This window comes from Tricharina praecox (genome assembly GCF_024521635.1).
Source record: "Tricharina praecox strain CBS 144465 chromosome Unknown BZA05scaffold_41, whole genome shotgun sequence".
In the NCBI taxonomy this organism is placed as follows: domain Eukaryota; kingdom Fungi; phylum Ascomycota; class Pezizomycetes; order Pezizales; family Pyronemataceae; genus Tricharina; species Tricharina praecox.
In genome coordinates this window covers 134,430-154,013 of record NW_026250443.1, presented here as the reverse complement: position 1 = coordinate 154,013, position 19,584 = coordinate 134,430, and the positions used below count along the sequence as shown (strand labels likewise).

The following is a 19,584-nucleotide window of genomic DNA, read 5'->3' as shown; positions in this document are numbered from 1 at the left end:
GTAACCCTTAGCAAATTCTATGCATGTGTAGGAAGGCTGCAGCATTGGTGATGATGGTGGTGATGGAGATATTGCGCGAACAAAACACCGAGGTTGATGGTGGAGTTGACACGGTTTTCCCGCATGCGGCTTAATGTTCATGATATTCAAAACCTAACCCATCCCTACCCCACCAAACTCCTTATCTCGCTGTCACCTACCGTCCTCTCGCAATTTTCGCTCTCATTTTCACTTTATTAATCTGTCTCTTCCTCTATCTTTTACTTCACCTTTTAATTTCTCTTTTTCTTTCTCCTTTCGTCGCGTTGGTCAATCTTTTGTGGTGTGGGACAACGAACTAGCTGTGTATTGCAAAGCTCTCTGTTGCATCTTGAATATGTTTGGCTAATTGCCCATCTTCGACCGCCTCAAACGCCGTAACGCCTCCCGGTTCGCATCCGTGATACCGGTAGATATGAAGCGGAAACTATGACATTATGGGGAGATGCGTGCCCCTTGGGCGAGAGTGTGCAGCCTTCACCGAGATCCGATGCGATGCGTTCGTGCCGCCCCCCAACTGGGCAATACTCTTCGCCAGGCATCAGCAGCGGTTCTATTATAGGTGAACCGCAAGCCTCCCGAAGAAAGCCAGTGTCCAAAACAGATGAGAAGCGGAAATCACAAGTCGAGCTATACTGGCAGGCTACGATACAGCGGATGTAACGTCTCGAACCATGTACGGAGGAAGAAAGGCAATGGAGACGAAGACCAGCGAAATCCGCAGGTGTGGCTACTCAGCACCGAACAGCTGTGCAACAGAGTAATCCGATGTCACCAGTCAGTCGGCGCCGCATGCAGCAACGCGTCGCCATTCATGGGACCAATGCATGGCAACGGTGGACTTGCCGTCAGTAGGTGGTGAATACTACTTTCATTCTCACAGTATCCGTGCCGGTAGCGTGAAATATTACCTCCACTCAGTATCACCCCCGTATAACGCAGCTCACCTCGGCGATGAATCTCAATTTCTCTAAGCTGCGGCCCGACTGCCATATATTACCGGGCTCGACTGCTGCCTTCTCCGAGAGCTAGCACTTTTCAAGAGCTTTCCGGAGGGGAGGCGTGGTAGTGTCTCGAGGTGATCGCTGTTCCACTGGGTACGAGAAGCGCATTACCGACAGCCGCAGCACTCTCAACAACCGGGTCCCTATATGTCCGGCGTTTGACAACTTGTAGTACCGTACCAATTTGACCCAATCTGAACCGATGCGGAATGATTGGCAACGAGTGACATCAAACGCATTCCCGTGGATTCCGTAGAGCAATTATGCAAGTTGGTATGTAGAAACCTCCCTACCATGACGTATCTAGCGGCGGACATTGTGATACGGGCGTTGCGACTTTGGAACCTACCTACCGCATCACTCAGGGGAATGTGATTCAAAGAACAAGTACGTACGCACGTGATCCCACTCGAGTTACTGGTCATGACTGAAACGTTTTGATTGTTTGAATCTTGAGATGTGATTCGGTGTCCTCGGGTGCGGAGAAAAAGATATGTGGACGCTGGGTGAGGAGGGTAGAAAGTGAGTACAGTATGGTGAGCGCCGTGGAAGACGAATCAAACGTAGATTAAAAAGAAAAACAAAAACAAAAAAATAACCGAAAGCTCCAGAGGAGGGGAAGCCCCTCCTCACCCGACCTCTTCTCCAGGAGCATCCTCCCTTCCTCAAGGGTGGCACTCCCACCAACTCGCCGAGCGGCAAACGGGATTTGAACCCACGACTGATTAGCTAGATCAGCGCGAGAACAAAGTCTCCTCACCAACTCGGCCACGGAGCTATCAGATAACTTTTACTAACATAACGAAATGATAACACCCCAATTCGTATAACGAGAGAACGACCCACCACCATCATCACCCACGGCAATTCACCTGCAATACTTCGCCTAACCGCACGCACGTTCTCTCTCCACCCCTTCACCTCCACCATCGACCTAGACCCTCTTGCTAACCTTCACGCGAAAATCATTAAATGGGTCGGACCCATCCCCGCCACTGCCTCCCGACTCTGTAACCCACCCCCCGCGCTCACCAGAAGATGCAAGCTACTCTATCCCGCAAAGCAACGACCCAACGGTGAAGCTACATCACCGATCCTGATTGGACATACCCTCAATATTGCGACGACCAACGCAAACCACAAAATTCCCCGCCACTTCATCGGGCGAGGTGGCAACACCGGCATCCGCCGGCGGGGCATGGTGAATTACCGTACCGAAGGAAAGCGACAACCACCGCCACCACCAATCCCATCAACAGTGCACTACCCGCCCCATCCTGCCAGCCACGACAACGATCCATGCCGGCCACGCGTCCTGTTTACGTCGTCCAGAAATAAACCGCGATCTTCGCTTACTTCTTCGGTCGTGCGATAGTTCGCATCATTCGCGCCAGGGGGTACCCCATCCACCTGCTGGCACTCAATTTCTCTAGTAGAGGGCCCCTGTGCGCAACCGCGCAATCACGGGTGCCGGAGTGACCCCGAGAATGGGTGATATCGTGGTTATGGAGGAGGAGGAGGCGCCGGCTTCGACCACCGCGGAAGGTGTCCCAGCCACGCCGGCTACCGCCGGGACTGTAAGGACCGAGGATGCACTGCGTCCAACACCAGTAGACGCGAAAGACACCATCCGCTGATCGAGATCCACGTCGCGTCGCAAAATCGTGATGAGGTCCCTGAGTTCCTGCCTCTCGTTCCGCCCTTCGACCGCAGTTACCCTACACTCCAAGATCAGTGATGGACATGTTGGCAGAAAACATGACTGACGGAGTGAACTAACATTGCCAGAAACGAACTCACCGAAATCTTGTGGCTTTGTAGATTCCTCAACACCCGAACGAGTTCTGGTTACTTCGCCGCCCATCGGGCTCGATCCCAGAGAGTCACTCGAGTCGCATCCGGGTCGCTGGTGTCGCAGCCGTCTAGGATAAAGTGGAGCTCGGAGAAGGCACAGACACAGCTGGTCAGGATGGTAACGAGGTCATCGACACGAACGAGGGATGTGCGATCTTCGTTGTGGGCGGCGGAACCGAGCACGAACGTCTCAAGCAGACGCAGGATGACTTCCATGGACCCCACCTCCGCGATCACGTCACGTGAAATCGAGGGCGCATCGGCTACCCCAGACAGGAGGCGTACGATCTGGGCCGCCGCTTGCGCGAGCCCCACTACGGCCATGCCGATCGAGAGGCCGTTCATTTTCGAGTTTCGGGATTTGTCGCACCGTGTTGTCCTGACGGCGAAGCTGCTGGATCTCGTTTTGATATTTCTCGGCGCGCTTTCGCACTCACGTTGTCGCCAATTGCCCCGTCGCGTTTCGTTCCGTGCGGCTGAACACTGAGTCAATAAAACTAGGTATCCATTACGTGGCGACATATCGGCACCGGCTGCGGCTTGATTGTAGCACAGCCATCCGCAGCAGAGTGGCAGCCGTGCAGGCGTACGTGCTGGCAAGTCGCGAGGCAGTGTTCTACATAGAGCAAACCGGTCGAGCGACCGGTCTAAATCGGTCTGCCAACACGCCGACCTGACCTTCGATTTTCCGGTCGGGATAAAAATAAGCAGACCAGATCGTGGGTTTGATTGGTCGGGATATATGTAAACCAACCCGTCCTCACTAAGCTAGGTCAGCCTAGTTCGGCCGACGTCGGGTTAACTGTCAATTCTATCAGCCGCAAAATTTTCCTGATTTTTGGCGATAGTTAGACCATTTCCTACGTCAAATGTTGTTTCTCAACCAGACGAATCCCGACCCGACCAGACGATACCCAAATTTAGTCGGCACTGATCTATGTAGAACCCTGCCGCAAGGTGGTACTTCGGGAGATGGAGGGCACTACCGCACTCGAGGCTCTAGCCCTGATGCTCCATTAAATTCGACTCGCTCTGCATATGAGCCACATCAAGTACCTATCTAGCTAGGGGGGGGTGTTCGATGGTTGCGCAGACCAACAGGGCGATTGCACTGCGGTATACCTAGTGTTGGACATAGGTTGTCCGGTCCGTCCGTCCTGGGCCTTGGACCGGACTGGACTATATCTTAGCAATCGGTCCGGGAGCGGTGTTCGAACGGACTAATCCAAACGGTTTTAAGGTCAGGGCGGACTGCAGTCCAATGCCAACGGCCCGTATTCTGATGAACGGGCCGTATCACCATCGAGCCCATCCGGGAAACAAATCATAGTCGGCAAGGCGATACCTTCTCTAAGAGTGAGCTCGATTGTCTTTGAAACCCCAGCTCCCAAACGGCTAAAGGCTTCTTGCGATTGACGGAGCTGGGAAGTCGCCCCGCCGCCCGCGGCAAGCGGACGTCTGCATCACTTGCTCGCACTCGCCTTGCCGCGTCGACAGCTGTGGGATGATAGCAATTTATACGCCGTAGGCTTTGTCGACGGAACCAACTTCCGAGCGGTTTTTTTTCTCCGACGGATGCAATCGCCGAGTGGATGTGCGTTCCGCTTGGTTTTGGTTGCGTGGATGTAACCGCCAGGCGGATATGGCTTCCGCAAAGTGTGTATCGGTGGATGCGATTGCCGAACGGATCCGGCAGGTTCACAGCGTATACCTGGCCACGGCGATGGTGGGTGCGATAGGAGTGAATGGTTAAAAGGTTCTATTGATCAACCATCCCGAACAGAGCAAGCGCGCCACAGTTGCACCACAGGATGATACGTCCGATGCCAGAGACGGCACGTTATCGTTTCGCTGCACTCTGGTTCTTCTACAGAGGAGAGCGTTCCACAGGCGAGATAGTGGGGGCGACCAGACCCGGAGACTTGACACCTGCCCAACAGCTCATCACTTGACGTTGACGCTTCAAACACGACGAATTAGTGGCAGCTATGAATCATCGTCCTGATGATCATGGGAGCGCCACTCGTTCGTCAGCCGTCAGAGGTTCAGTAATGGTACCCACCGTCATCCCGGGAAAATTGAACCACCGCCATAACTACGACCACAGATGAGCAGGTATGGTGACCCAGTGTTCGGCATAGTCCGCTCGGGACTGTAGTCCGGACGGTGGTTCACCGCCCTACGCGCACGTAGGGAAATTTGGCAAACGGACGAGTGTCTAAACGGGCAACACCTAAATTGGATGAGGGTGGTGTGCAAAGATAATTATTGGTAGTACCCACAGAGTTTTTTCCTAGACATTCTCGCTCGCCTTGCTCAATGCAAGTTCAGATAGAGTTGGTTACTTTCTAATAGTCGAGGCGATCCCCGCATGACGCCCGTCCCATATCACTCCTTTCAACACTCTCTGAGGCCTGACAACCCGTAGTAAATCATGGCAGACTACATATTCATTTCGCCCAGGGCGACACTGACCGCTCACCGCGAGCTCGATACCGGCTGTTCAAGGCACACCCTGCAGCCCTCGCCGCGGGGATCATTCGTTTCCAACCGCGAAACCAGTGATTTGTGGTAATTGTAGTCCTTTCGTTTGCGAGAAAAGACCTTCGTTTGTGTCCTAGCATAGTTCCATCATTCATTCCGCTACTTTAGCTGTGTTTGCTGTCAGCATTGAGGCGTCCACGTGACTACACAAGTACCTACTCGCGTACCTACTCACACATCCAGAGTGTCTAATGCCATAGATTCCCACCAGACCTGGGAATCGTCCCACTAATCCTTCCTGGGATATGCGATCAACAGGAGCGAATATTTCCGCTGGAATACCTTTCGCATGCAGCCTATTTGACTATCGCGAAAAGCCTTTGATAAAAACCTGATTTCGGGCGTGGACCTTGGGTGTCCGAGTGAGATATGGTGCTCATTTTCACAGCTTGTGGAGGAGAGAGGGATGAACTGACGCGCTGGCGCGTAGGATATCAGTACTGAGAAATCATCAATCGGTGAAGAACACTGATTTGATCGTTGTTCACCAATCGAACCCCCGGCCTTAGCAACACGCGCGTTCTCCATGACGAGCAATAGACGGGGGTCTATCGGCCAGTCTTCGCCGTTCCGACGCGGCGGACTTGGTGCAGCAGTCATCACGCGATTGGTAGTCGTGCTAGCAGAGCCGGGATTCGAGCAGACTACAGCAGTGATTGAGAGTGTGGTTGCCTCCCGGAGCGATACGGACCAGAGGTGGTAGTAGTGATAGTTGCTGCGATGAGGATAGACTCGGAGCGGTCGGGGGCGGTGGGCGGTGAACAGCCCAGACTGCACAGATGTTTCAAGTGCGTATCTCCTACTTCTTTTATGCGTCTTTTTCTTCACTGGTCACCGCCGTTCGGTACCCACTGCCCAGTCGGCGGGCACGAAGGTCCGCCGCGCATTATCTACCACACGGAGCCGGGCCGGTCAGTGGACGATTGACTCTTTTTTTTTAATAAACGGTGGTCCGCAGGACATAGCTAGAAACGAATGCCGAAGTGACAAGCTTGATGGTAGCAGTTGAAAACATAGGTTGATTATGTATGTCCGGGTGTGATCAAACAAAACAACATCTGACGATGCGCCCCAGATAGGGGAGGCTCGAATAGAGCACATACCTAGATGGAACTCTGAATGATAGTTGTAATGATCGCCTTTTCATCCCCCGACCATCCACATGTCCGGTATTGGCACCGGTACTCTATTCTACCTAAGTCATTTTGCAGCGTGGCCCCGAGCACCGTTTTACAAACGCCTATCAACCCCATCCTTCACGCACGAATCCAGCAACAGCAGGTGCTTCCCGACGGTGCACTCCACTATATCTCCACCACCTCTGCGCGCCACGCGAAAACTCAATTACTTCCACCCGCCAGCTGCGGATGCACTGCACTGCCGCATATCGCGCGACTCCCCTCGTGGTACCACCGACAGACAGGTTCGGCTGGTGCAAGTGCGATTGCCGGCTGTTGCGGCACTTTACATCCGTGTGTAGGTCCGCATAAGGTACGCGGCATGCTGCGGGGCGGTCGCTTGTGGTTAGCCAGGGGGGACCTTGGCCACATATGAGAGCAGGGTGGACCGGGATTCCCCGCTCGCAGGGCCCGCGGCTATCGCTACGATTCTGCTTATCTGCCGCGAGGGCGTACGTAAGTCAAAGTGGAGTAGAGCAGAGTAGAGAAGAGCAGAGCAGAGCAGAGTACTTAGTACCCACCGCATCCCGCCTCGCCTGCGGAAACGAGGATTGTTCGCGAATCCTTCATCTACACAGCCCTGCCACCCTACACTACCGAAGCGGAACGCGAAGACACGATACTACCTCACCTCTACACACACGCGAACTCGGAAGATTGAGGATGGCGTCAGAGGCACACGACTCGCAGCCCGTAAGTGCAGTCTCCAGTCTCGCGTACAGACTCGCGGGCGGGAGTCTCTCGAGCGATGTCTCCCGCCTACTAGGCAGTCGTCGTTCTCTTTTCGTCGCTCCCATCGATACCCATACACGGTACACTACTGACGGGTGCCTACCGTACCGCAGTTGGAAGCCGACACCGACGGCGATGACGAGTCCGGGTACTCGAGCACCCTGGCGACGTCGACGCAGAGCCTCTCCCAGTCCGTCGTCGACTATGTGTACGAAAACGGTAGCTCTCCTCGAATACCATCTTCGCGGATGCGTGGCGTGGCATTGCCGCCAACATTTGAAGCTGGATACAGTACTGACATGATGCGTTAGGACGCCGCTATCATCGTTTCCAGGAGGGTCAGTACATGCTGCCAAATGACGAGGTCGGTGATCTCCGAGTTCCGCAAGCGGTTGGGCGTTTATCTGCTAACTCCCAGTCGGAGCGGTACAGACAGAACAAGACCGGTACGCACGCACACCCCCGCCTTGTCGCCTCGATGCCCAGGCGTAGTTAACAAGTCAATCGCGAATTAGACTTGACCTCTACCACCACCTGCAACTGCTCTCGCTGCACGGCGAGCTGTGTATGGCACCGATCAAGAACCCGCAGCGAATCCTGGACTGCGGCACCGGGACGGGGATCTGGGCGCTCGATGCGGGCGAGGTTTTCCCCTCGGCGGAAGTCATCGGTGTCGATCTGAGTCCTATTCAGCCGGAATGGTAGAACTATGAAGGATGCTGCCCGATGATTCTAACTGACATACCCCGCGGCTTGCAGGGTAGTCCCAAACGTGCGCTTCGAAGTCGACGACCTCGAGCTGGATTGGACCTACCGCGCCGACGACTTCGATTTCATCCACTCGCGCAATATCGCCCAGAGCATTAAGGATTGGCCTCGCTACGTGTCGCAGATGTTCACGTTTGTTCCCCCGCCCACTTCCTCATCCCCTGCTGCCACCTTCGGGTCCCCAGTCCACTGACAACTGCCCCAGACACACCAAACCCGGCGGCTACATCGAGCTCGCGGAAGCGATGATGTCGCTGGACTGCGACGACCACACGCACGCAGGCAGCGCGATCGAGGGACTGGGGAAGAAATTCGAGAAAGCGTTGGTGGCCGCGGGGCTGATCCTGCCGTCTGGCGCGGCGCTGAAGAAGTACGCTGAAGACGCGGGGTTCGTCGATGTTGTCGTGCACGATATCAAGCAGCCCTGGGGACCCTGGCCGAAGAATCCAGAGATGAAGAAGGTCGGCCAGATCATGGCACTGACGGCGGTTACGGGGCTGGAGGTATGTTCCTAGAAGTGGGGGGTGGAATGCGTGTGCGTGGGGAGTGGAGTCGGCTAACAGCGGGTGGTGGCAGTCGTACGCTATGGCGCCTATGACGAGAGTCCTCGGCATGAAACCCGAAGACGTCCAGATGGAGTGCGCAAAGTCCGTTGCGGAGGTTAATAGCCGCAAGGTCCACGTGTACCAGCATATGTTGCACATCGTGGGGAGGAAGCCGGAGACGGAGAAGATTGAAACAAAGTAGGTGGGTAGTGGGCTGTCGTTTGCCAGATGTGAAGTAGTATTGTATTCGACGAGTGGGAGTTGGTGCGGGGATGGACGGGTTGAGCTATGGAGGATGCGATTACCGGTATTGCCCGAATTTTCCTAGATTGCTACCAGTATGTAGATACCTCCTGTGGCAATGGATGATGAGACATCCTCCCTTGCCGTCTATGCGTGCGCTTTCCCCCCGGTAAGTCCCGCACATCCCACCGACACAACAGTGGATGCCCCTCTATCCGTCTCCATCTCCGTGTTCTCCAGTTTCTACCCGCGGTAACCCTGTCGAATTCAACCCACCAACCACCCAAAGTCCACACACGATAGGTAGCACGAAGAACGCTCGTATCTCATTCACATACGCACCCTCGCGCCCCAGAGATATCTGATCGCTGGATACATTATTTCTAGAGGCGCGCAGGCAGGATATCCGCGTGCACCAGTAGCACATGTATTGGAAAAGCAACACACGGCGTCCAGTGTTCTACATAGACCAGTCCGACCAAAATATCTTGGGTCGGTATACGTTTGGCTAAGAAACAAGATTTGACGTCGGAAATGCTCTAATAACCGCCAGAACTAAGTAAAATTTTGCGACTGATTGAATTAACAGTTAACCCGACGTCGGCCGACCTAGGTCGACGGAGCCTGGCAAGGTCTGATTGGTCGGGACATATCCCGACCTACCAAAACCTAGGTCGGGTCTACTTAATTTTTTCCCGACCGACCAAGGCCACGCTCTGGTAACGCACTCGTAGGAGTACCCCAGGGCGCGATCCTGTGAGCGGCCGGTGATGGTGATAGGCACGTTGGCACGAGTATGCGATGCATGCTCGAGCGCACGAAATCCCGGAAACTTGTTTCGTAGGTCATGTTACGATGCTGACGTCTTCCTGTCATCTCCGCCGCGGGTCGGCTGCAGTTGCACACACGATTTTATATCACTGACCAATAAACAACCGGAGTCACTTATTACGGCCACGTAGTTCCGGTAATGCATGGAAGACACGAAACTACCCGGACGCGGCCATGCACATCGAGATCCTTGGAGGAGAGCTTCACGGTGGGAAGACGTTCGTCACCGGCGGGTAAGCCTTTCCCTTGAATCCGGCAAACTGATGATGTACCGACGGGGGATTCATGATGGCTAACGAGACCTCGCGGTGGTAGATCACACGGTAAGCGGCATTGCTACGTCGAAAATTGATTAGTCTGCGAATATCTTCGCGGATCACTCACATTGTAGCTAAACGCCACTAGAACCGAGATTCTGAATTGGATCTCCACAATTTCGTACATCAGCCACCACAAGCGTATCAGCGATGGGCGTCTAGCAGGCACTTGCGAGTGGATTTTGGGGAGGAAGAAGTTCTGCAGTTGGAAATCCTTGAGTGTTTCAAAAGTGATGTTGCGGGGAATTCGTAAGTCTCCGTGAACCTCATTCACTGGAAAAGGTTCTCGTCTTACCTATTCCGATAGCTGGCGCCGGCAAAACCTACGCTGCATCACGGGCCATCGATTCATACCTTTCAACTCCGGCAGACGGAAAGTTAGCATACTTCTGCTGTAATCGAGCCGAGGAGAATCGTAGAGATCCTGAGAATATTCTTAGCGCGCTCATTGAGCAGCTTGTCCAGACGGATTCAGAAGCACTTCTACAGCCAGTTTTAGAGATCTACACAGAGCGAGAGAAGAATGGGCAAACGTCATCACGACTGACCCTGACAGAAAGCGAGGCGCTTCTCCTTCAACTCACGGATATACATCCTCGAACGACAATATGCATAGATGCTTTCGACGAAATCGATCATACAGTGCGGTTGAAACTACTTCATGCGCTGAAGCACCTCGTCGAAAGATCAAAGAATCTTGTCAAGATTTTTGCAACCACGCGAATGGACATAGATATATTCCTGCAGTTCGAGACGTTTCCTAGGATCCAGTTGCAACCAGACGACAATGTGACCAACATTATCCAGTTCGTGAAAATGACTGTTCGTGGCGCTATCGAGGATAAGGAGCTTCTTCACGGCAATGTTCCATATGGGTTAAAGGATGAAATATGTGAAGTCCTATGTGAGCAATCTAGGGGAATGTAAGTTAGCACAGGCGGCCACTAGGTTCAAATACCAACAGGGCGGTGCAAGTTCCAACTGCTGCTCTTCAAATTACCTTTCTCTGCAACATGTCCACCGCGGACGACGTGAGACGCAGCCTAAAGACCCTTCCGGACACTCTCATAGACGCATACGCCGAGATATTCAACCGCATTATGGCGCACAGTGGCAACGCTCCACAACTAGCAGTCAAAGCCTTCCGTTGGCTTCAATACTCGTACGAGCCGCTACGATCTGAGACGCTGCTTGATGCCATCACAATGCAGGTCCATGGCTGTGGTCATTTTCCCCACAACCCTACAGTCAAGGCGAACGAACTGTTAAAGGCGTGCCACATCCTCATTATTCTGGACGAACGCCTCAACGTGTTCCGATTTGCACATCTATCCGTGGTGGAGTGTTTGGATTTCAAACTGGCCAAAGTAGATACACATACCAAAATTGCGAAAGTCTGCCTCTCATTTCTGTGCACACTCGACTCCTGGTATGATTACGACTGGACGCTTAACACTGAGGAGGAGCATCATAGCGAGCGTCACATGTTCTGGTACGCCGCTGTATTTTGGCCATGGCATTTTGGCCATGGCGGCGAAGGTTGTCCAATCTTGATCGGGCTTTGGGAGGCATTCACATCGGCAATGACGCATCAGCAATGGTTGAGCTATCACAGCAGCCACTGTCGGGCCAAAAAGTATTCCAACGCCGACGGATGTTGGCGTAGGTTCAAAATGCTTCACAAAACATGTGACATTCTTTCCACAGTCTGCGTCTTTGGATTAGGACGGGAATTCACCAGCTCATTTGAGTCCGAATTTAGTCTGGAGGCTCGTATCAGATTGAAGTTGACCACTACTTTCAAACTCAAGTCAGAACGCAGGGACCAGATAGATGGGTTGCTTCCCGACGTGTGTACGCTTGGAGATCTGGAAGTGGCTCAGAATTTGCTAGACGTAGGAGCGCATAACTCTAGCATGTGCGCCACTACGCAAAGCGGCGGATAACGGACACGAGGCTTTCGCCCGGGTGCTCCTTGCCCGTGGCGCTGATCCCTCAGCGGTAACCATTGACGGGGAGACACCGCTGCACTTTGCGGCGAGGGGCAGATTCGAATCGATAGCCCTGCTCCTTGTCAATCGTGGTGCCGATGTCTCGGCGGCTGCACAGGATAGGTCAACGCCGCTACATGTTGCAGCATCTCACGGAAACGAGGCGATCGCCCTGCCGGCCACACGGGACGATTCGACGCCGCTGCACGTTGCGGCGAGGGAAGGACAAGGCGGGGTTGCCCTGCTGCTGCTCGCACGTGGCGCTGACCTCCGGGTGACAAAAAAATCCGGGTTGTCGCCGCTGAGATGTGCGGAGAGGCATGGACGCAGGTACATGATCCAGCTGCTCCGCGATGCAAACAACTCAACGTGATATGCTCACACAGGCCAGCTCCCCGACCTCCCAGTTGATTCCCTTCATTTTTCTTTTGTGAATCTGTTACTCCAACCGTTAGAATGTTAGTCATATTCAGTTCAGCTATTTCAATACTACTTGCTTTCATTTTCTTTCGTCAGCAGTGAGTTTGCGGTCGGTTGATGGAAAACAAATGGAGACGTCTACGCGGCTTAGCCGATTCTGTTGTGCCATATTCGGGCACAACGCAGCCGACCAATGTCACGATCTTTCTATCATTGCAGTTAGTAATAGAGAATGTATCGCCGGGTCCGGACGTTTCAATGTACGTAGTTGCGCCAAATTTGGGACGTTGAATGTGTTTTTCAACGACTGATATGAGAAGCATTTCACTTCACTTAACCGGAAGATACGCGAAGCAATTGGCGTGGCTCTAAACACCACCAGCATATCGGCATCACGACTGGGCCGCAACCCTCGAATGTTTAAAGCGACACGCCGTGTGCTCGGTCGATGTGCAGGGTGCCCGCCGCGGATCCGTATTAATTCCACAAACATGGTGACATTGCAATGGAGTAGACCGTAAGAACCACTGCTATGTACTAACATTTCCTGCTGCAACAGAACTGTCGGCTTGCTTTGCCAGCTCTTCATACAAAATTTGAACAGTGGGACTCGAGTGCTCAATACCTCCAAATACGTCCCGTCCCATGCGGATGAACGACTCACCAGCGGGGTCGGCGCCAGCGTATGCACGGCAGCACCCTATGGCAGCTAGCCGACTGCACGTGATCGAGGCGTCTTGTCCGATAGCCCGGGAGCTGTCCTACGATAAGACAAGAACGGTTGAGAGATTTGTCATAAATTAGGGGAGCCTATTATGATGACCTCCGAAGGGGGATAAAGTTGCACGCGATCGGGTTATGCTGGTGGGAGGTGTCCACGAGACGGAGTGCTGAGCGGGAGATTTAATACATGCGCTACAGTACTGTCAAAAATCGAACGCTCGGAGATGATCTGATGGCTGGTACAGAGGTCTGCGGAGAGGAAGTCGGATGACCGAGTGCCGCCTTGAGAGGGCAGCCATCGTCGACCAAGAGGTCTGTTATGTGTATATACCTGGGAGATTCACTAGTTGCCAATGATGTTGTTAGGGTATTGAATAGAATATCTTCGTCTTCTCTTAACAAGTATATGGAACATTAGGGCATATCCTTCATCCGAACATGTCCAATGATGAGTGCGACCCCGATCATGTCGTGACTACCGTCAGAGTTCAGTGGAACGCTACCACAACGTCGATTTTTCCATGCTTTTGCGACAACAAACACGCGCATACAATCAATCAGACCGATCTGGGCAATGGGAGTGATACCCAGCTACCGGCCAGCACGGAGATTTTTTTTTGTTTAATCAGTAATTTCTTGCGACCTAAGCAGATCATGGCAATATATGTACACACTGCGGTTCCCCGCCACTGTCCGACCCGACGGCCAGTAGAGAGACTACCAGCGGGAATATTTCGTGCAATCGGTGGAGAGACTCGGATTGATGACATGCAATCGCGAGGCATCGGAGGACATCTGGGCGATGGGTGTATCCGTTTGTGAAATTTTCGTGTGACGGGTAGATTGAGACCGTCTCGGGCTGTTCGGGGAATGTGAATCGTGGTGTCTTACGCGACGTTCGATGGTCAGCTGTAAACACGTCGGAGACATCCAACCCCATGATGATGCGGGGTAATCTATGCAACCTGAATACGGCACTTCTACCCGGCTGTGATACAAGAGTGCGACGACGATGCGAAGTCATCGAGACGAGTGTGTCAGCGGTGCCATAGCCTCCCATGTGGCCTAGCCCCTCGGGTCAGCGATAGTATCTGATAGGTTTATGCATTTCCGCCGATATTAAAACGGGTTTTGACGAGAGTAATCCAGTTTTTTTGTCTGTTTAGTTTAGCGCTCAGCCGCGATGCTGCGCCACACCGCCAGCGCGCCAGCGTCAGAAAAGATTGATTCCATCCCAATCACCCAACCCTTTAAAATGTACAGATGGGTACATGTGTGGATGACCATGAAATTAGATGTCCGATCAGCGATGATTCTCAGAAAATCTCACGCAGCGTACTTGCACGTGTGTCCGCTGACAAGATACCGGTGCTCCATGTGGACATGCCGTGACAGTTATCCAAGCTATCATGAAGGTTCCGATAGCCTTCATGCCTGACTACATGTCACGGCATAACTGGATGGCAGCATACAATGCTGCAATTCTACTGGTATCGATGGAAAACAAGCATGGTGAAGCACAGCGATCCGAGAAGGAGGATCAGGATCAGGAGCAGGAGCAGGAGGAGGAGGAGGAGGAGGAGGTGGTGGTGGTGGCAAAATGTGAACCTCCACTCACCCGCGTTCCGAAAGGGCGACCCCCCAAGAAGCGGATGACAAAGGGTGAAATGAGAAAGATATACCCGCAGGAGCATCAGGGTGGCTGTTGAATATCCCAGACCTTGCTCCACCCCGCTGCTTAAAATGCAAAGAGACAGGCCATTATGCCTCTATATGGTGAAAGGCGCATACAAATGTTACTCTGGGTAGAGTCGTAAATGGATAGTCTAGTAATGCTGCATGCGACAATCAATTGATGATGTTCTCTCTCTGTGGTATTATTTTCTGACACTGGCGCGCTGGCGCTGTGGCGCAGCACGGCAGCTGAGCGCTTATTGTGGATTACCCTCGGCATTAAATTTGTAAACTGGATCATCCTCGTCCAAAAAAAAAAAAAAACTACACTACCCTCGTCTAAAAAAGACAACTGGATTACCCTCGTCATTCAATTTGTAAACTGGATTATCCTCGTCAAAAACCGATATTAAAAACGTTACAGAAGCTCCTCGTTTCCTCGTAAGCCACGATATGTCGCAGCCACAATTGCTTTTGTTCGTGGCGAAAATTGGGGCGGCTGACGTAATTCTAGAAATCAGACGGCGAAAATGGAAGATGATGAAGACGTTGAGGCTGTATGCAACTTCGAAGAGCCACCGAATATGACTCTCCTCCGCAGCCTACAACGTTTGGTGTCAGTGGATCCTGTTAGTCCCGATGACCCACCGATCCGACTCGCCTCTGCACCTCCTCTTATCAGATCGTAGATCTATCCTACCTAGTCAAAGGTAGTGGTGGCAGACGACAGCGGCAGTCGAAGGGAACGTAAACCGGAAGGGAACGTCGTTTTTACGCTGGACGAGTCGCTGCCCATCCGTGGGCTCGAGTGCGAGTACCGGTAAGCGTGATAGGAGTGCTTTACCTGCAGACACCCGGGCACTGCCACTGAAGGGTGAAGGTGGTCTCCCAAGTCACGAGGGCCTCCCCAGGACTTTCCGTTGTTCTTTTTAAAGTGATGAGTGAATGCAAAGTAGAGCTAGAGTGTAGTGGATACCCGGAAGCCATGTAGCATCTGTTCGACCATGCGTAGTAACTAATTTCCCATCGCCAGAAATCAGGAAAAACATTTGCCTTAGCACGTAGTCGGTTGCGGGTCAACTGTCTGCTGGGCTGAGTTTCGTCGAGTGCGTATCGATGGCTTCCAGAATCCAAGTTCCACCACACCAAGTTCCAACTTTCGTGGGCACGACTCACGACGTCAGGCGGGGGGTTCGAATGTTCTCCGCAGATGGCCTATGCATCTCACCTTCTATAGTAACTGCTCAACACACCTGCGATATCTACGTAATATGTTCGCACAGTTTCCGTTCGCACGCAAAATCCCTGGGCACTGGAACTTGGACGTCCGAGTGAGGTATCGTGCCCGCAAGGCTGATATGGGCTGTCATAGAGGCTGGGTGCGATCTTCTATGATGAGGGGAATTATCACCCTGTCTATCAATCTTCATACTCCTACATCTTACCTCTCTCTCGTAGAGTCTCTCTCGTCCTTGGGTTCTGTGGTGTGCGCAAGACGGGTATCGAAGCGTCGGAGATCCCACATCGAATCGCAGCTGCGTGTTGAAATCCGGACGATCGCCTACTCAGTTCGTCAGCGGCCAACGAGAGCGAGCGAGTGTGGTATACTCCCTGAGTGTATGTAGGTCACACTGTCAAGATATCATCCCAATCATCAACTTAGGCACATCCGCCGATATTGAAAACGTTGCGGAAGCTTGAGGTTTCTCTGTAATCAACAGCTCCAATTGCTGTTTATTCACAACGGCAAGCCGGGCGACTAACGTACTCCCAGAATTCAGGACTCAGACAGCGAAAATGAAATATGGTTGAAGAAGTTGAGATCATGTCCAAATTCAACGAGTCATCGCAAATGACTCTCCTCGGCCGCCTACAACGTTCGGTTTTACTCGATCCGACTAGGTTCGCCTCCTCCTGTCTTATCAGATCCTTCATCTACGAGTACTTATGTATCCAGACGTGATCCCCTCATCGCCGGGGCAGACGACAGGACAGCGGCCGCCGAACATTCGTGCGCTATATACTGCGCGTCTTTCCCGTTAATACAGATTCTGAAGCAGCTAACTTGGCCAGACATTCAGGTGCGTTTCCTATCGATGGCTCGAGCATGGGCATGGGCATGGGCAACCAGTTCGAGCCGTCGATATCAAGAGTGTCAACCGGAAGCGCCAAATCCGTAGCTCAATGATAACCATCAATCGGAACTTCATAATCTATGTACACATCCAACAGCCTTCCGTCGGTCCAGGCACCCACACAGCCACTCCTCCACGGAATCCGCAGTGCACAGTGCCCACCTACTTCCGGACCTTCTCCGGTTTCCTTCCCAGGACGTGCCACCTATTCCGTTAGCGTGTCGCTTCCTACTGGGCGTCCTCGGGAGGGAGGATACATACATGACCTGATAAGCATGAACCTTCCTGCTCTCGACATCGGCCTGGGCGTTCTTGCACATGGTGAGGACCTCATCTGTGCTGAGGCCGAGGAAGCGGGTCATCGGCGCCATGCCGTAGGACTCGAAGCCGGTTGCGCTGTTGAGCGAGACGATGAACCCCGCGCGCTTCATCTCCGAGTTCTTGGGCCAGCCGCCCCAGGGCTGCTTAAACTGTTTTATCTAGTAGTGGCACCGGAGACTTCAGTGGATGTCGGTGGGGCAGGGAGGTTGGGAGGGGATAGGGGGGAAGGGATAGTTACAGTGACATCGACGAACCCCGCCGCCTCGACTATCTTCTTGAGCGCGTCGCCCGTCGGCTGCATCAGGCTGGCGATCTCGATCGCCTTCACGAAGCTCACGATGTACGTCTCCAGCGCAGAGCCCTTGTAAGAGTTGTCGTCGCAGTACGAGTGCAGGCCGATCTCGGCCAGCTCGACGTAGCCGCCGGGCTTTGTGTGTCTACCGCGCACGTGTCAGCCGAGTGCTCGGGGGCGAGAGCGTGTCAGTAAAGACGAACCGGTACATCTGCTCCAAATATTTCGGCCAGTCGCGGATACTTTGCGCGACGTTGCGAGAGTGGATGAAGTCAAAGTAGTCCTGTGGGAGTTGGTCAGTCGGTGGTCGGGGGCATGGCAGCTAAGTTCACGTGAAGAACATACCTTGCGGAAGGTCCAGTCCATCTCGAGATCGTCGACTTCAAAACGGACGTTGGGGACAACCCACTCGGGCTGGATGGGGCTCAGATCCACACCGACGACTTCCGCCATTGGGTAGAGCTCTCCGGCATCTAGTGCCCAGATTCCCGTGCCGGTGCCGCAGTCGAGGATGTGCTGGGGGTTATCGCCGATGGGAGCGACGAAGAGAGCGCCCTTGAGGAGCAGTAGCTGCAGGTGGTGGTACATATCGAGACTGCAGCGGCAACGGGTTTAGCGATGCTGTAGATACTCGGAGATGCACTGGAATTACCGACCGGTCTTGCTCCGTCTCGTCGTTGGGCAACAGGTACTTACCCTCCTGCAATCGGTGATAGCGGCGACCATTCTCGTATACGTAGTCGACGATGGACGAGGTTATGCTGTGAGTGGAACTCTCGCTGCAGCGCGTGTCAGTTGTCGTCCCATCGTAGGGCCCCGAGGTTAGGTGACAACGTACAGGCTCGAGGAGTAGTCTGACGACGAGAATTCTGGATCGGTGTCGACTTCCAACTGGGGAAAATCAGCGCCACGAAAGGTGCGGACACCTCAGATTCCCGACGGGGGAGACATACCGGTGCGTGATCGAGGGCTTCTACTGTGGTTGCCATGACTGAGAGCAGGTTGTGCGTAGTTGGATTGTCAGGTGCGGGGAATGGAAGGGATTCGAGTATCGGGCAGTTTGCAGGAGATCCAGACTGACAAGTGAGAACAGAGTTGAACGACACGGCGGTAACAACGTATATATAGAGGGGATGGCGGAGGATGATGGGGGTGATGGGGGTGATGGGTAAAGAGACACTGCCGGGGAACCATGGAAAGTCTGTACCTGCAGGGGGGGCCACCGATTGGGCCGTATTGACGGGACACTCTACGGGAAACAGACATCGGTAACGGAGTGAGTTCTGGCACCACCGGCACACCACCACCAGCCACAATCACCACCAGCCACCACCATCACCACGCGGCCTATTACCGCGGGTAGCCGTACCCCGCATGGCGTGGGCTGACTTTCAACTGCCGGATGGGTACCTAGCCTCGCGTGCATGATGCCCCAACGCTGATACCACCGCATGCGATTTTATACCACATAGAATGCTTCTCACAGGCTTCCGCGACAGTCAGAATCAGCGACGACGACAACCAGCGGACAGGCAAAAGCAGTTGTCGAAACCGGTTCTATCCGAGCGCTGACCCACCCCGGAAAATCAACACTCGAAAACTGGCCCCGAGGGACGGAAACGCCAATTAGGATGGGTACCTATATGTACTCTAAATTGCACATACTGGATGCAGTGCCTGTACAGTAGATACCGCGCGTCGGCTGTTGCTGCTGCTGACACGGTTCAAGACAGGAAGGAACGCGCCGATCAGCAGCACACCTACCCTCCTATCCGAGCGCAACGCCGTTTGCGATATGTGCATGTTTCTGCGGTGCCGCCGTACGTGGTGCAGATTTTCGTGTCCGTGTACGTGGCTGTAGCCTGTATGCGCGGCTAATCACCCTGGCTGCGGATTCGCACACTTCCACCTCCAATCGGGTCTGCGCGGAATGCATTGTCTCGGCCGCGACAGCGTTTCTGCGACGGACCTGC

The 19,584-nt window shown here is 53.5% G+C and overlaps 4 protein-coding genes across 4 annotated transcripts; 2 read left to right on the top strand and 2 right to left on the bottom strand.

Moving 5' to 3' along the window:
* Positions 1-2,654: 2,654 nt before the first annotated feature.
* Positions 2,655-3,528, bottom strand: BZA05DRAFT_206894 (uncharacterized protein). Its single transcript, XM_051479565.1, has one exon. It carries the CDS (start codon positions 3,417-3,419, stop codon positions 2,892-2,894), a length of 528 nt encoding a protein of 175 aa, XP_051335042.1. The 5' UTR covers positions 3,420-3,528; the 3' UTR covers positions 2,655-2,891.
* A 3,581-nt stretch (positions 3,529-7,109) lies between these two features.
* Positions 7,110-9,045, top strand: BZA05DRAFT_477611 (S-adenosyl-L-methionine-dependent methyltransferase). The gene is made up of 8 exons (XM_051488315.1): positions 7,110-7,312; positions 7,465-7,570; positions 7,663-7,715; positions 7,784-7,797; positions 7,867-8,052; positions 8,111-8,251; positions 8,325-8,622; positions 8,696-9,045. The coding sequence occupies exons 1-8, from the start codon at positions 7,283-7,285 to the stop codon at positions 8,864-8,866; spliced, it is 999 nt and encodes a 332-aa protein (XP_051335041.1). The 5' UTR covers positions 7,110-7,282; the 3' UTR covers positions 8,867-9,045.
* A 1,084-nt stretch (positions 9,046-10,129) lies between these two features.
* On the top strand, positions 10,130-11,602 carry BZA05DRAFT_464062 (uncharacterized protein; the record flags this gene model as incomplete). Its single annotated transcript, XM_051487728.1, has 3 exons — positions 10,130-10,304; positions 10,363-10,978; positions 11,020-11,602. Coding segments are annotated over 3 exons (1,374 nt in total), but the record flags the coding sequence as incomplete, so codon positions are not given.
* A 5,460-nt stretch (positions 11,603-17,062) lies between these two features.
* Positions 17,063-18,853, bottom strand: BZA05DRAFT_412479 (S-adenosyl-L-methionine-dependent methyltransferase). The gene is made up of 8 exons (XM_051485105.1): positions 18,565-18,853; positions 18,450-18,502; positions 18,268-18,390; positions 17,957-18,206; positions 17,815-17,894; positions 17,558-17,756; positions 17,260-17,477; positions 17,063-17,203 (listed from the first exon to the last, which is right to left on the bottom strand). The coding sequence occupies exons 1-8, from the start codon at positions 18,598-18,600 to the stop codon at positions 17,161-17,163; spliced, it is 1,002 nt and encodes a 333-aa protein (XP_051335039.1). The 5' UTR covers positions 18,601-18,853; the 3' UTR covers positions 17,063-17,160.
* Between the last annotated feature and the right edge of the window lie 731 nt (positions 18,854-19,584).

Bases quoted from the DNA above. Each gene is read 5' to 3' on its own strand.
- BZA05DRAFT_412479 (XM_051485105.1), bottom strand. From the start codon at position 18,600: ATGGCAACCACAGTAGAAGCCCTCGATCACGCACCG. The intron at 18,207-18,267 runs GTCGGTAATTCC...TTGCCGCTGCAG, and splicing joins GACGAGACGGAGCAAGACCG to TCTCGATATGTACCACCACC. The intron at 17,895-17,956 runs GTATGTTCTTCA...CAACTCCCACAG, and splicing joins TGGACTGGACCTTCCGCAAG to GACTACTTTGACTTCATCCA.
- BZA05DRAFT_477611 (XM_051488315.1), top strand. From the start codon at position 7,283: ATGGCGTCAGAGGCACACGACTCGCAGCCC. The intron at 7,313-7,464 runs GTAAGTGCAGTC...ACCGTACCGCAG, and splicing joins AGGCACACGACTCGCAGCCC to TTGGAAGCCGACACCGACGG. The intron at 7,571-7,662 runs GTAGCTCTCCTC...ATGATGCGTTAG, and splicing joins CGACTATGTGTACGAAAACG to GACGCCGCTATCATCGTTTC.
- BZA05DRAFT_206894 (XM_051479565.1), bottom strand. From the start codon at position 3,419: ATGTCGCCACGTAATGGATACCTAGTTTTATTGACTCAGTGTTCAGCC.